General features: G+C 43.1%; 1 protein-coding gene across 7 annotated transcripts in view; it reads left to right on the top strand.

Moving 5' to 3' along the window:
• Positions 1–16,923, top strand: part of LOC119972820 (zinc finger protein 236-like) — a 168,518-nt gene that overhangs the window by 66,526 nt on the left and 85,069 nt on the right. For all 7 annotated transcript variants that reach the window (XR_005462157.1, XM_038810265.1, XM_038810266.1 and 4 more), the window contains 6 exons: positions 38–210; positions 4,010–4,159; positions 6,298–6,474; positions 7,403–7,625; positions 12,220–12,492; positions 13,921–14,121. Coding sequence is in view for 6 of the 7 variants with exons in the window: in XM_038810265.1 (XP_038666193.1) it covers positions 38–210; positions 4,010–4,159; positions 6,298–6,474; positions 7,403–7,625; positions 12,220–12,492; positions 13,921–14,121 (1,197 nt within the window). In the remaining variant the exon portion in view is untranslated. The remainder of the gene's footprint in view (positions 1–37; positions 211–4,009; positions 4,160–6,297; positions 6,475–7,402; positions 7,626–12,219; positions 12,493–13,920; positions 14,122–16,923) is intronic.

Raw genomic sequence — 16,923 nt, 5'->3', positions numbered from 1 at the left:
TCTGCTGACCAGCCTTTATTTTTATTCTGCAACATAGGCGAGCGACCATTTAAATGCGGTGATTGTGGAAAAGCTTTCAACCAGAAAGGGGCGCTGCAAATCCACATGATCAAGCATACAGGCGAAAAACCCCATTTTTGTCTTTTCTGCCCAGCATCATTTTCACAGAGGGGCAATCTGCGGGCACACATACAGAGGGTTCACACTGAGGTATTGGTATTCCCATAACTGGTAGTAAGTGTTTCAATCAGGGTTCATCCTGAATTCAAGTGATTTAAATGTGGCTGTGTTAGTACAGCGCAGCTATTTTGTAAGCTCAGAACTGCACCTTATCTTGCCTTTAAAATGGTCAGTGCATTAAAGCTTCTGTATAGTATTTACTGGAAACCTTCCCCCTTTGACTCATTTAATTCTTGTTCGTCAGCAATTAACCTTCCACTGTATCTATGATTTTCATTTTTAGATGGCTAACAATGAATCCTAAAACAAGCATTCCCCATAGTTCTGGGATGAAATTTAATAAAAATTCCAACTGTAGAACCAAATTAATACTAAATATATGTTGCTGTCTTGCTGAATTAAAGTGCAGTAGCTTCCAGCAATTTTTCACCCCTTCCTGCGCATTTCCACTTTTGTCAATTTGAAAACTCCTTTTAGCAGTCCAGGTGTCAACTATTCAACGAGGTGTTATCAGACAAAATATGCCTGAGACACAGGAGGAGATATTCGGGCAGATAGCTTTTAAGGGCCACCCAATAAGAGGAGGGAGGGAGGGAGGCAGGCAGAGAAATGGAGTGAATTCCAGAGTTTGGAGCCGAGGGAGCCGGAAGTACATTTGCCACTGTAAGCAAAGGAAACGAGGGATGTGCAAGAGGTCAGAATTGAGGGAAAGCCGAGATCTCGTAGAGTGGAAACCTTCCATACCTCTTGACGCCACTTGTTCCAATGCTTTCCTGACCAGTCTCCCATGTTCTATCCTTCATACATATGACAATGTCCAAACCTCTGTTGCCCGTATCCTGACTCATACCAAGTCCACCCGTCACCCTGTACTCGCTGTCCTATGTTGGCTCCCGGTTAAGCATTGTCTAGATTGTACAGTTCTCATCCATGTTCTCAAATCTCTCCATGGTCTTGTCCCTCCGTATCTCAGTAACTTCCGCCACTCCCGTAACCTTCGAATATCTGCACACCTTTAATCTGCCCTTGTGAGTATCCCTGATTTTAACTGCTCCACCGTTGGTGGCTGTCTTCAGCTGCCTCATAAGCTCTGAAATTTCCTCCCTAAATCTTTCCACCTTGATATCCTCCTTTAACACAACCCCTTAACACCTACCTCTTTGGCCATGTTTTTGGCCATCTCGCTGAATAGCTGCTCCGTGCCTTGTATGTTGAGTTTTGTTTTGGGCTGTCCCTGTGAAATGTTTGGTGTCGGCTACTTGCACTGAGTTGCAATGTGAATATAAGTTGCTGTTGTTGTGCTGGAGACGGTTATGAAGATGGGGAGGAACTCTTAGTAAAACATATATGCCAATTACACCCCCTCCCCGCCCCTCGCAGATTGCATATTGGTGTGGGAGGAAAATAATTTGGTGCGTTGCGGAGCAATCCACTTTATTCCCAGTCCATTACTGTTCCCTTGTTCTGCTCTTGAAGGTTGGAATTTGTCAGAAGAAGGAAACCTAAAGCTGCAATTAAACCCTCAAGTTGAATTCCAATCCAATTGGTTTAAGATATTGCAATGGTGTAGCAGAAAGAGCTTTGGTTAGGTTAAATTATAATCTCTAGTATAGAAAATGAAACCAGATTATTACAGTTCCATTGATCTCTGATACTTCAGTTGTAAATTCTTTTTTAATCCCTCTTGACATCCCTAATTTCTCATTTGATGCTTTGGGCCCGATTTAATGTGCAATAAAAGTCCCATTTTTGGCACATATAGCGGGACTTTATTTCTGGCCTAGATCGGGAACACTCCGCCAAGGCCTCACTTTCTGCACTGACGAATAGTGCCCCGATCTGCAACCCCCCATGAAATCACCACCGTCTTCAGACCCACCCCCATGGCCCCAATTTAACTCTTTAGGCAGTCCTCAAAACCCCTTCACCCCTCTCTTAAAGGCAGGGCATTTCTAGGCCTGATCCCTGGCACCTGGGCAGCTTGGCCTGGCAGTGCCACCTGGCCACCCTGGCACACAATGGTGGCAGTGCCAAGGTACCCAGGTGGCAGTGCTAAGGTGTCTGTGGCAGCAGGAGTGCCAGGGTAGCACACTGCCCAGAGTCTGACCGCCTGGGGGCCTGTGGGATCGCTCCACCCCCCACCCCAACCCTGTGCCATGTGGAACAGTGCTAAATGCCGCTATGGTACGGTCTCCCAGGCACAGGTGTTCGTTCCCAGGCTTCAGGAGAATCGGGCGGCGACATACTCAAATGAACCTACTGACTCGTTTAAATATGTTAACCTGGATCTTGCCCAGTGAGAGCGAAATCCAGATTGCGACGGCTCGCCAGATCTCGTTAGATCTTGTGAGGCGTTCCGAGCGTCACAAATCTCGCGACCGGCCTCTCGTGAGATTTAACAGCCTCATCACATTGGAGTCGGGCATGACAAGGCCGTTCAATCGTGCCCTTTACGTTCACATGTCCGCATCGTTTGTGATAATTTTACCCCAGTTATTATTTTCATTCATTAAAAGTGGAATAAAAGCATTAAAAAAAAAAGGGTGGAGCGGGTATTTAGTTATAACCAGGCTAATTGTAATCCCAGGGTGGGATATCTTCGCTACCAGGCCTCGGTTAAATGGCAGCTAAAGCGGTGGGAAAGAGGGTATAGAGTTACTGATGGCATGAAAAAACCTGGTAACCCTGGACTTGAAGGTACATTGGGCAGGGAATAGGTTTTGGGTGGGTACGCACGAGGGAAGGAAGTGCAGGGTGAGTACGGGGATAGGGAAGACTACAACTTTCCATTGTGGGACCTGGAGCATCGCACTACACTTCAGATGATCACTTCTGCCGACTGGATAGGGAGAGATCTGCATTAATAAAAGCAAAATACTGGGGATGCTGGAATCTGAAACAAAAACAGAAAATTGCTGGGAAAACCCAGCAGATCTGGCAGCATTTGCAGTGAGAGAAGTTAGAGTTCATATTTCGAGTAGTATAGTACAACCTGGATTTGCATGAATACTATTTTAGATGGGGCTCTTCTCCACCTGTAGTGCCCTGCAGGGTAATATGGGGGGGGGGGGGGGGCTGGGTAAATAAACTGCTCATTTTAATTGCTCACCATCAATGGTGTTAAAATACTTTAAAATAATTTAATTGGATTGTGACATTCAGCAAATGGTTTGAGAGGGAAACAAATCTATGTTGTATTTCAAAGAGAGATTTATTGTGAAGAGAGGCCTGAAGTGCCAAGTATTAAATCTGTGATTCATAAATTATTTTGTTTTACATCTCCCATCCTGGGCGTAGTCATTAAATTACTATAATGAAATGAAAATGAAAATCGCTTATTGTCACGAGTTGGCTTCAATGAAGTTACTGTGAAAAGCCCCTAGTCGCCACATTCCGGCGCCTGTTCGGGGAGGCTGTTACAGGAATCGAACCGTGCTGCTGGCTTGCTTTCAAAGCCAGCGATTTAGCCCAGTGTGCTAAACAGCCCCTTATATTCTTTATTAACAGGAAGCTACATAATAAGTTTCAAACAGCATTACCAAATAAATGTTTCTGAGGGACCTTTAGAATACTTCATGCTGCATTTGATGGGCAGAATGCTCCCATGCAGCATTTTGGATCCCACTTTTTGTTTTTCTTTGCATTGAAGATTATAATTACTAGAAATACTTTGAAGCATTGTTAGCGTTTAAAATCTTGTTAACTTCACTGGCCCTTATGACTAAATGACTGTAGCTCTGCTGTTCAATTTTAATCTCTGTGTTTCTGTCTTGTGGAAAATGTCGTCTTTCATTTGATCCTTTTTTTGGTTTTCTTTAAACAAAAACAGGTGAAGGATGGCGACCAGCCAGCATACCAGTGTGAGGAATGTAGCTGTGTATTCCGAAAACTAGGCAGCCTTAATGCACACATCAGCAGGATGCACTCAGATGGATCAGAGTCCTCGCGAGTGATCACTGATACCGCACACAGTGTACTGGTAAATTGGACTCGTATGACTCCAGATTTGTTGTTACCCTCTGGTTAAAGAAAGATATTTATCCAAATTTATGCCAGTATTTCATGTTGCATTTTGGTCAGATATCTAAACTGCCAAATATCCAAACATTACAGCAAGCCAGTGTGATTTGTCATGTATAAAGGTGCTACCTGTTTTTCTGCATATGAATCTGCCTGCCACCTGTCTGCCCACTAGTTTGTTATGATAAACAAACCTTAATGACATTTTCTATTGTGCCTATGTCCATATCATTTACAAAAATGGTTCCATCCTATCCCCGTAACCCAGTAACACTGCCTAACCTTTTGGACACTTGGGGGCAATCCACCTAACCTGCACATCTTTGGATGTGGGAGGAAACCGGAGCACCCGGAGGAAACCCACGCAGACACTGGGAGAAAGTGCAGACTCCACACAGACAGTCACCCGAGACTGGAATTGAACCCGGGTCCCTGGCGCTGGGAGGCAGCAGTGCTAACCACTGTGCCATAGCATTTGCAGGACCACTGATTTTAAAACCAACCTGAGTAAATTACTCGCTACACTCATGTAGCAGCAACATCGTTTTAGAGCAGGATGCTATCTTACCAATGACTGCTAAGAGAGCGAAGGTTTTCAGTGCAACGCACCAACTTGCATTCTAATTACTGCAATGGTTTTGAAAAGAAACACAACACTTTCAAACAGGCAGCACGGTGGTGCAGTGGTTAGCACTGCTGCCTCACGGTGCTGAGGTCCTAGGTTCGATCCTGCCCTGGGTCACTGTCCGTGTGAAGTTTGTACATTCTCCCCATGCCTGCATGGGTCCCAAAAGATGTAAAGATGTGCAGGGTTGGTGGATTGGCCATGCTAAATTTCCCCTCAATTGGAGGAAAAATAATTGGATTCTCTAAATTTTATTTTAAAAAATACTTTCAAAAGCGCACACACAATGTTTTCAGAAATAGTGGGGATGATTCTCCGGCTGCATTGCTTCTGTTGCAAATCTTGCTAGGCCAGGAGAGCTCTGAAATGGAATTTGCGCCGGGCGCAAATCAGTTTCCCATTCTCTTGGCCTGCTCCAGCTGGCGTGATCAGGATCTTGCCCAGGATGGGCGAAAACCTTATCACAACTCATTTGCATTCATTTTAATCTCATTGGCAATTTAAAGTTGAATGTAGTGGCCTTCTGGTATTCACTCCTCCCAACCCACCCAAAAAATGAGAAGTCAACCAGGTGCGCATCACTACTGGTCCCTAAAAGCGGTCACCGGACACCAGGGCCACCGAGAGGGAGCAAGGGAGTGAGTACCCCCTCTACACCTAACTGCAGGGTACCATGGGGGTCGTTCAAGAATGACAGGCATAATTGTTTTGAAGTGCTTCCTATAAAGAGCAGGTGCTCTGTTTGACTGTTTTTTTTATCAGCTGGCGTTTCCTCTGTTCTGAAGTCTTTCCTAGTAAGACCAGGTTGTTTGAGTGCTGTCCTCCGGCGGTGCCAGGTTGGCACTGCCAATGGGAAAGGCTGGGTATTGCGCAATTGCGGGACAGGGACTTTGCCAGGGATTGTGGGGCGTGACGGGGCAGAGGGTGCTGCAGCGTTATTCTAAGATTGGGGTGCCCTGATCTCTGAGGGCCTGGTCATACCAGCTTCTTCCGGTCCAAATTACTCCGGCTCCAAAAACATTTCTAACCTGGAGCTCATTGATTCACCCGGCGGGGATCGCACCTCGTTTCCGACCAGAATCCACACTTAGAAATGTTTGCGGCGAACTCCACCCAGTATTTCAATAAAGTCACACTACTGAACACTAGAGTAGAATTGGAATATAAATTAGGCCTTTCCTTCAAAACTGTGGACATTGTATATTTGGCATAGTGTATTAAATTCTTCTATAATTTTGACAGAATTTAACTCTTTAAAATAAACAGCTTAGGGATCAAAGGTATCTTCAATGATCAGCTTTCCGAGGCTAATATTTGAAGACCCCATTTGCACTGTTTTATGTGAGAAATCTGCAATGCTTTTTTTGTTTTGATTCTTGGATAATAATGCGTTTCCTTGAGAACAATGACTGTAACCTGATGTATATCACAGCCTGGATTCATTCCCTTTTCTATTCTGATTGTGACAACAGACAGCTGGGTCGTCACCAGTAACCTCTGCAGCAGGTCAACAAGGAGCACAAGCTGTAACTGATGTTATACAGCAGCTCCTGGAGCTGTCGGAGCAGGTGACTGGAGAGGGGACGCAGTCTCAGCAGCCGGCGCAGCAAATCACCATAGAGGGCAGTATAAATCAGGACATCTTACAAGTGAGTTCTCCATCTCCTCTGCATGGACTAGAGAAGTAGTATTACGAGGCCAAATCCAGTTCTGAATGTCTGACAGGCATGTATTAAAGAGTTAGGCAACACCTGGGTTTTTTTCATATAATTTTGGAGATCTGAATTTAAAAAAAGATGAAGAAGAGCACAAAACTGAATAATGGCTCACTGCTCGTCACTCCCATCAAATGCCGTATCATAGACTCGTACAGCACAGAGGATGCCTATTCTGATTCTTTGGTAGAGTTATCCAGTAATGCCCTTTCAGGCATCACCTGCACTCTTATTAATCCATGATATTTCATTTGATGGAGTAAAATGCTATTTTATTTAAACAAGGCTTTGTTGTGTCTGACACCAGATATAATATTTATTGTTAAAAAATTAAAAGATACAAAGCAAAATCGCGTGTTAGGATAAATGCCAACTGCCTTGTATGCTGCGATGATGCTTAGAGTTTAGTACCAACTTCACATGATGTCGTACTAAGTGAGGCACAGGATTCCTGATTTTCTTCTTGTAGTCTGCATCTAGTGATGCGGGTTTAATTCTTTATAAAAATTAAACCGGTACCCAACTTAACAAAATAACTTTTTGTCGAGCAGTAAGAATTTTGACAGCAGAATGACTATCTAATTCAAAACATGCACATAGAACCTTACTGAGCGGATTTAATGCAGAATGTGTAGAATTTCGTACCCTTCAAGTTTTACACCCCCTTTGATAGAACTGTTGATATCCCCTTGTAGTATAAAATGTTTTTTAATTGCGTTGTTGTCAAAGTTAGACCCACCACACATTTTCAACGAAACCTCATTAACCAAAGGTTCTTTTTTACACAGCAGTTCTAATGTTCATCAGATATTAAATGTGATTTTTAAAAAAAAATTACCTCTTTACAAAAATTGTATTCCAGCAAGCCTTAGAAAACAGTGGGCTAACCAGTATTCCCATTCAAGCTCATCAATCCGATTCCGGTCAACCAAGGGCTTCACTGTCCCGAAGTCAGTCCCAGGATGGACAAACCACGCCTCTTCAACAGGCTCAGCCTTCCGCTCCGCCATCCCACCAACAGAGGATGGAAAAACTCTCCGGCAAGGAAAATGTGGATGTGGTGAAAAAAATGATGTTGTACCCTGGTAAGTCTGAAAGTGTCAGGTCCGAGAGGGCTACCCTTTTAGTCTATCACATACATTTATCGATGTAGGCGACTATTAGTCAAGGAAGCGTTTGTTGGATTAAATAAAGAACAAACTGTGTCCAGTGGCTGAAAGGAAAAAAAATGAAATGAAAATCGCTTATTGTCACGAGTAGGCTTCAATGAAGTTACTGTGAAAAGCCCCTAGTCGCCACATTCCGGCGCCTGTCCGGGGAGGCTGGTACGGGAATCGAACCGTGCTGCTGGCCTGCTTGGTGTGCTTTAAATGCCAGTGATTTAGCCAAGTGAGCTAAACCAGCCCCTTGGTGGTGGGTCTAACTTGCTGGACTGGAGGCGGGTGAGGAATTATTATTTTTACAATAGTAACTTTCAAAAGTGAAGTGGATAAATACTTCAAGTAGAAGGGTTATTGGGAAAGGGCAGTGGGAATTACTGGGTAACTCTACCAAAGAATCAATACAGGCATCCCCTGAGCTGTATGAGTCTATGATAAGGCATTTGATGGAGTAAAATGCACAAATGCTATTTTTTAAAATAAGGCTTTATTTTGTCTGACACCAGATATCATGTGTATTGTTAAAAGATTAATACAACAGACATATAGCAAAATTGCATTTTAAGATGAATGCCAACTGCCTATGTGCTGCGATGATGCTTAGAGTTTAGTACCAACTTCACCGGTCGTACTATCTTCATGTGAGGTACATGATCCCCGATTTCCATCTTGCAGTACGCCTCTAGTGGTACAGGTTTAAATCTTTATAAAAATTAAACCAGTACCCAGCTTAACAAAATAAATTTTTGTCAAGCAGTGAGATAGGGCTAAATGTAAACAATTTTCTGAAAGACAAGCAATGTGATTTTAAACTTCTTTGAGGTCTATCATCCCAAATTGATGATGGGAACTGCACACAATGTACTGTGTTCATAATCTTCCAAAAGGCCCTTGAGAAAGAATCGCTTGGCTGACTCCATTACGGACCATGTTCATATAGACATGAACATGGACAGGTAAATGACCAAAATGCAATTTAAAGAGCAGCTCGCTTATAATGGGGTAGAATGCAGTCTTAAATTTTGTGTATAATGCCAAGCTAGGGACCACAGTGGTTGCGCGTTAGCAGTTAAGACCTCAGCAGTAAAACTTGAAGTTATGCATGAACATAATGGCATAGCATATTGGAAAATAAAACCAATATAACTAGTAACTTGTTCAGTTTAGTATTTTAAAGTAATTTGCAATTATTGGAAATTGGGTTTTTAACAAGTAGTGGACTAGATGCTTTGATTAAAAATGCTTAGTTTTCGTAAAAATAAATTCAGCTCTCTTATTGAAGCTGCACCATGTTATCATTCTAAAATGTCTATATCGCTATTATTTATATATAGCAAAATGTTTGTTTGTTGGCAAATTCCCTGAGATCCTGGCGCCAATCTCAACCAAACTTGATGGGATGACATGTTGAACCTAGGGACATGTCGTAGGGGAGTTGACATCTAACCATTCCCACTTGGTGTGTGGGGGGGTTGTGGTGCTTGACCTCCTAGCAGAGGATTGCATGGCCTTCTCTATGCTGTATTCCCATTGACTCTGTAACTCAGATGTGCTTTGACTGATGTTAACTATGCATTCCAAGAAAGAATGCATCAAATGCAGAAATCCCTGATTTAGATCATAAGACCAGAAGACATAGGAGCAGAATTAGGCCCATCGAGTCAGATCCGCCATTCAATAATGGCTGATATTTTCTCATTCCCATTCTCCTGCCTTCTCCCCATAACCACTGATCCCCTTATTAATCAAGACTTTCTTTCAAATTTAATTTATTTTTCTCATCGCTTACATGAATTACGTTCTAAGACACCGCATGTTATTACTTGGTAAAGGAAAGCAGCAGAACCAGGGAAGATGAAGTGCTGAAAGTAAAAAGGCAAAGGTTTGACAGAAAATGACAGGCAGCAATGAGAACCAGGGAATAAGAGCTGTGGCAGTACGGTGGCACTGCTGCCTCACACGCCAGCGACCCAGGTTCAATTCCGGCCTTGGGTGACTGTGTGGAGTTTGCACGTTCTCCCCATGTTTGCGTGGGTTCCCTCCGGGTGCTCCGGCTTCCTCCCACAGTCCAAAGATGTGCAGGTTAGGTGGATTGACCATGCTAAATTGCCCCTTGGTGTCCAAAAGTTTAGGTGGGGTTGCAGGGATAGGGCGGGGGAATGGGCTCGGGTGGGATGGTCTTTCGGGGGGTCAGTGGGACCCGATGGGCCGAATGGCCTCTTTCTGCACTGTCAGTGTTCTATGATTCTAAAATGAAGAGGCTAGAATGGGAAGATGAGATGTTGACAGCAACAGATTGCAAGAACCACCAGTGCTGCAAATTAGAGAACAAAACTTGGAAGCTTTGACCTATGATCCTCATCATACTTGTGTCAGACCCAGATTATGATAGTGGCAGTAGATCAAAGGCGTGTGAATATTGTGATGCAGATAAGTGGAAAAAAGAACCATCTTTAATGTGTTGCTCAAATGGTAAGTACGATTGGCACCTTGAAGTAAGCTACCTGGTTCACTGAATGTTCTTCTTATGGGATCAACAACAAAATCAAAACACTTCTTGGAATAACATTGGAAAATATAGCAGCCGGGTAGGATCGCCAAGGAGAATCTTTATTTTGGCTGAAGCAGGAATAAATTCTAATGTAGTCTAACATGAAATATGTAGTATTTTAACAAACACTGAAAATACAGACAGTGACACAGAAAATGTAGAGAATAACACTACAACTGTTGTCTTTGACATTGATGATGAAAAATTCGAGCATTAACAAATGCTGACGTCGAGAATGATTAATAGAAATCATATTGGAAAAATTGTAAACCTAACCAGAGTCAAGTAAAGTAAAGAAAATGAATGCAAATTATTTGTGAAAATAAATATTTTTTTGAATGTTTTTTGAGGGTAGTAATTTTATGTGAATTTGGGTATTTGTGTTTCGTATCGTGGGATTAAATCATTAATTAAAATAATTCTGTAAAAGAAAAGTGAATTTTTGAAAGGAAGTTGCTGGATTTAAGAAATACATCAAATAAATTACTTCTTAGAAACATAGTTGTGGTCTGATTTTCAGCTTCGATACCTGTCTCATTTAGTCCATATACCTGGAGGGTGAATATCTCGGCTTATTACTTTATAAAAACATTCCTTTATCTTGATCCCGATTTTCACCATGGTCCCTTTGTTTCCCAGGTAACCTAACTTGTATAAGGGATTTTTTTAATGCAATTTTTCACGGGAAATTTTTCATTTGCTAACATGCAAATGTGAGAGTGGACACTTGAGTAAAAAAAAAAAGTTTTAAAAAATAATTAGCTAAACCAGTGTACTTTGAACCTAGATGGGGTAACTCCTGGATCTGGTATAATTGAGCACTTCCTGGTTGGGGATCGATTAGTTCTATTCTGTCTTATCCACTCAATTCAGTTCCAGACTCTGTTCCATTTGCTGCTCTGGAAGTGACATTTTCCTCATTTCTCTCAAGCCCCTTTCTGACTTTTCTCTGTGAGACAGATAATTAGAGCTGTGTTATTAGTATTTGGGGCAGGAGGCTTGCGGCTGCCAAAATTCATTTTTGTAGGATCCTCTTCCAACACACTGAGAAGATATCCCTGTTAGTTTGGGTTGGATTTGAACCCAGGCCTCAGCCGATCAATGCCTAAACCTTTGCACCCCTCCCCCATGTCTGAACAATGCAGAGCAGTGATAAATGAGGATGACGCTGGATTATCGATCCCCAAAGGCCACTCTTAAATTGTTTGGTGCCCTGCTTGGACTGTACCTGGACTAAGGTGGACGATTCTGATCACCAGGACATGAGACGATCCAATCCCAAAAGACAGTGGAAGGGAATAAAAAGACTGGTCCATGGCAGTGGAGGGCTGAGCGGTATCCTGACTCTCTTTCGTCTCTTTCTGTGTTCCACTGCTTTAGTACCCCCCCCCACACTAATTGTCCAGAAGGATGGGTGGCTTGCCGACACCGTCTTGAGGGCAGTTAGAGTGGCCAATAAATGTTGACTGTGCCGACGTCACCAGTGAAATATCATTTATGGAACACAGTTGCCGTATCTGTGGGAGCTGAGGGCATAGTCTTTTCGTACTGTTGTACTTCACTCCATTGTGCATACATATTTGGATTGGACTGCTGTTTCAAGCTGGAAGATCAGAGTTATTGATGATCTGGGTGCCATGCCAGGAAGAAAGTGATTAGACTTGTACAATTTCTGTTTGGTTATGGTGCATAACCCAGAAAGTCACGGTTGAAAACAAAGGCGAGATGAATCACAGTGAGAATGGAGCAGTGTGAAAGTGACAAAGGGAAGAATGGTTGTAATAATTTGTTCTGCAGTTTTGAGGTCCTGATGAATGGGAGATGGTGCAATGATTCTTCATTTCAAAGCAAGACGCATCTTGGGGGATATATAGATTTTGCTTCATCAGCTCCACCTATTTATTAGGACATTGAACATTTCTTTGTTTATTTTAATTAACCAATGTTTTGATTATTTTATATTCTTAGGGTCAGTCCGTCGAGTGAATGGAATTAGATGGCACATGTGTACATACTGCACAAAAGAATTCAAAAAGCCTAGTGATCTAGTGCGACACATTCGTATTCACACTCATGAGAAACCTTACAAGTGCACTCAGTGTTTTCGGGCATTTGCTGTGAAAAGCACCCTCACTGCCCACATGAAGACGCATACCGGCATCAAGGAGTTCAGATGCCCCATGTGTGCAAAGATGTTTTCTACTCAAGGGAGTTTGAAGGTTCATCTTCGGCTGCATACAGGTACCTTTGAAAAGATTCCTGTATCAATTTGAAATGTTGTCAGGAATAATCCAGGGATGTTCTGAAAGAGAGCTTTGAATAAGTCAAATAGAAGTGGATGCTTTTAAGCAGCGTGGAAAAAATCCCACCCTATCTATAGTATGTTCCTTGCTTTAAGAAATGTTTATGTGTTGATTTGGAAGTGTTCATAAATAATGTTCATTGTATTTTTATCCATTATGCAATATATAAATGCAATTGAGTTATCAATTCTGGAATATCAGAATAGTTGAATGAAGTGGTATGCTACATAAGGAAAAGGATTTGCATTTATAGCAACGTCTTTTATGACTCCAGGGCGTCCCAAAGTGCCTTACGCTGAACAAAAGTGTTTTCGTGAAGTGTAGTCACTATCATCATGCGGGAAACATGGTAACCAATTTGTGCACCAGGTCCCACAAACAACAATCTTTGTGTGATGCTATTTAAAGGCTAAATAGGAGCAATACTTTCAGAATAGTGCCATGGTATCTTTATATTCACCTGAGAGCAGAGATGGGGCCTCAGCTTAACATCTCATCCCAAAGACAGCAGCTCCAACAGTGCAGCATTCCCTCACTGTGTGTGTCAGCCTTGTGCTGAGATCCCAGAGTGGGGGCTTGAACTCACAACCCTCTGACTTAGAGGCGTGGGTGTTACCTATTGAGCCACAGCTGACCCCTCACTGATGAAGGTTTGGAGGAAAAGCTGCCACTCTTTTATCCACTTAAGGTCCAGAGAATAAATCTATCCTCTATCCTCCGAGAATAAAATGAAAAACTCACTTGGATATCACAATGGTTATGATTTTAATCCATTTTTTTTTCTTGGAGTGCCCTTTCACGGCACATTCAATACTTTGGAAGCTCCTCGTGTTTATCCCTGAAAGGCTAAAATTAGCATAAAATAAAATTTTAGAAGAGTGCATGAAATTGCTGCTGGGGGAGATTTAATTAGGTTTGGGAGGTGGGGTAGTGGCAATCGGGACCGTTTAATGAAGATCAGGAGAAGCTCTCCTGCACCTCACAGTTCTACGGTCAAGTAAGCTATTTACCTTTACCCATGTGGTGCTAGCTAACACCTGCTTCAGACGTACCTATTGTTCCTGTCCATAATAGCAGGCAGCCCTCTTCCAGTTGGGATACATTTCTGATTCCTGTGCAGCATTTTGAAGCTTTAGATGTCCAGTTGGTGTCTTAAGAGAATCAGAGTTCACCTACCCTGCCACTGGGGAAAACTAAAAAAACTATGTTTAAAATGGGTCAGATGTGTTTGGGAGCATCTGCACAGTTCTAGGGTTATTGGTATGAAATCCAAAACTAGAAAAAAAGAGTACCATCTCATCTCAGGAATGCTTTCTTCTTCTCCAACTCTATTCATTGGTTTTCTCTCTCCTATTTTCATTATAAGGAGCAAGACCTTTTGACTGTCCACACTGTGACAAAAAGTTCCGCACCTCAGGGCACCGTAAAAGTCACATCGCTTCCCACTTCAAAAACTTACAGCTGAAGAAACGCTTTCCACGCAAACCAGCCAAGACGCGGATTTTAAAAAGCAGCGTCACGTTAACTGACATACCTCTCCAGGAGCCTATCCTCATCACTGATTCAGGTGAGGGTTTGAATGATACAGGAATTAATGGGGTGAGACAAGTATGGTTGAAATGAATCTGTGCAGAGAACAAAACAACAGATCCATGTTTTCAATGTCAAGGCAATGAACAAATTGATGGATTTCATTCATGTACCCTGAGCAAAATGGAAAATTCCGTGTACGGGTGCGCAGTTTTATCACGTTACTTTTCGGAGAAAGAACTTTGTTTTAACCCGTAGCAAGATATTGTAGTGCTCAATGTGTGCCGGAGGGCATATCAGAAGCAACGCCAGGCATACCTAAAAATGAGATATTACCCTGGTGAGGCACAGGACTACTTGCTTGCCAAGCAGCAAATGATAGACAGAGCTAAGCAATTCCAGAACCAACGGATCAGTCCAGCCACATCCAATCATGAATGGGGATGAACAATTAAACAACTCACTGGAGGAGGAGGCTCCACAAATATCCCCATCCTCAATGATGGTGGAGCCGAGCATATCTGAGATCCCAGAGTGGGGGGGCTTGAACTCACAACCCTCTGACTTAGAGGCGCGAGTGTTACCCATTGAGCCACAGCTGACCCCTCACTGATGAAGGTTGAAGGAAAAGCTGCCACTCTTTTATCCACTTAAGGTCCAGAAACATGCTCTATCCTCCGAGAATAAAATGAAAAACTCACTTGGATATCACAATGGTTCTGATTTTAATCAAAAATTTTTTTCTTGGAGTGCCCTTTCACGCCGCATTCAATACTTTGTAAGCTCCTCGTGTTTACCCCTGAAAGGCTAAAATTAGCATTAAATAAAATTTTAGAAGCGTGCATGAAATTGCTGCTGGGGGAGATTTAATTAGGTTTGGGAGGTGGGGTAGTGGCAATTGGGACCGTTTAATGAAGATCAGGAGAAGCTCTCCTGCACCTCACAGTTCCACGGTCAAGTAAGCTATTTACCTTTACCTGTGTGGTGCTAGCTAACACCTGCTTCTGATTTCTGTGCAGCATTTTGAGGCTTTAGATGTCCAGTTGGTGTCTTAAGAGAATCAGAGTTCACCTACCCTGCCACTGGGGAAAACTAAAAAAACTATGTTTAAAATGGGTCAGATGTGTTTGGGAGCACCTGCACAGCTCTAGGGTTAAACTATCTCAAACAAGGCTGAAGTATTTGCAACAATCTTCAGCCAGAAGTGCTGAGTGGATGATCCATCTTGGACTCCTCCGGAGGTTCCCAGCATCACAGGTGTCAGTCTTCAGCCAATTTGATTAATTCCGCGCTATATCAAGAAATGGCTGAAGGCATTGGATACTGCAAAGGCTATGAACCCAACAATATCTGGCAATAGTACTGAAGACTAATGCTCCAGAACATGCCATGCCCCTAGTCATGCTGTTCCAGTACAACTACAACACTGGCATCTACCTGGCAATGTGGAAAATTACCCACGTATGTTCTGTCTACAAAAGCAGAATAAATCCAACCCCACGAATTACCGCCCCATTAGTTTACGCTCGATCGTCAGCAAAGTGATGAAAGGTGTCATCAAGAGCGCTATCAAGCAGCATTTGCTTAGCAATAATCTGCTCACTGACGCTCAGTTTGGGCTCCACCAGGGTTACTCAGCTCATGACCTCATTACGGCCTTGATTCAAACATGGACAAAATAGCTGAATTTGAGAGGTGAGGTGAGAGTGACTGCCCTTGACATCAAGGCAGCATTTGACTGAGTGTAGCATCAATGAGCCCTAGCTAAACTGGAGCCAATAGGAATCAAGGGGAAAGCTCTTTGCTGATTGGAGTCATATCCAGTCCAAAAGAAGATGGTTGTAATTGTTTGAGGTCAGTCATCTCAGTTTAAGGATATCACTGCAGGAGTTCCTCATGGTAGTGTCCTCGGCCCAACCATCTCTAGCTGCTTCATCAATTACCTTCCTTCCATCATAAGGTCAGAAGTGGGGATGATCACTCATGATTGCACAATGTTCAGCACGATTCACTACCCCTCGTGTACTGAAACAGTCTGTGTCCAAATGTAACAAGACCTGGACAATATCCAGGTTTAGGTTGACAAGTGGCAATTAACATTTGTGCCATACAAGTTCAGGTCATGACCATCGCCAACAAGAGACAATCTAATCATCGATCCTTGACATTCAATGGCATTACCATTGCTGAATCCTCCAGTATTGACATCCTGGGGGTTACCATTAACCAGAAACTGGACTCAACTAGCCATATAAATACTGTGGCTACAAGAACATGTCAAGAGGCGAGTAATCCTGTGGTGAGTAGCTCACCTCCTGACTTCCTGAGCCTATCCACCATCTACAAGGCACAAGTCAGGAGTGTGATGGAGTACTGTCCACTTGCCTGGATGAGTGCAGCTCCAACAACACTCGAAGTTCAACACCATCCAGGACAAAGCAGCCCACTTGATTGGTGCCCCTTCCACAAACATTCACTTCCTCCACCACTGATGCACAGTAGCAGCCGAGTGTACCATCTACAAGATGCACTGCAGGAATTCACCAAGGTTCCTTAGGCAGCACCTTCCAAAGCCACAACCTCTACCACCTAGAAGGACAGGGGCATCAGATACATGGAAACGCCACCACCTGCAGGTTCCCCTTAAGCCACATATCATCATGACTTGGAAATACATCATTGTTCCTTCACTGTGGCTGTGTCAAAACCCTGGAACTCCCTCCCTTATGGCACGGTCAGTGTACCTAGATCACATGGACTGCAGCGGTTCAAGAAGGCAGCTCACCATCCCCTTATCAAGGGGCAGTTGAGGATGGGCAACAAATGCCTAGCCAGTGAT

Source organism: Scyliorhinus canicula, chromosome 10 (assembly GCF_902713615.1).
Source record: "Scyliorhinus canicula chromosome 10, sScyCan1.1, whole genome shotgun sequence".
NCBI classification, from domain to species: Eukaryota; Metazoa; Chordata; class Chondrichthyes; order Carcharhiniformes; family Scyliorhinidae; genus Scyliorhinus; species Scyliorhinus canicula.
This window is presented reverse-complemented; position numbering and strand designations above follow the sequence as displayed.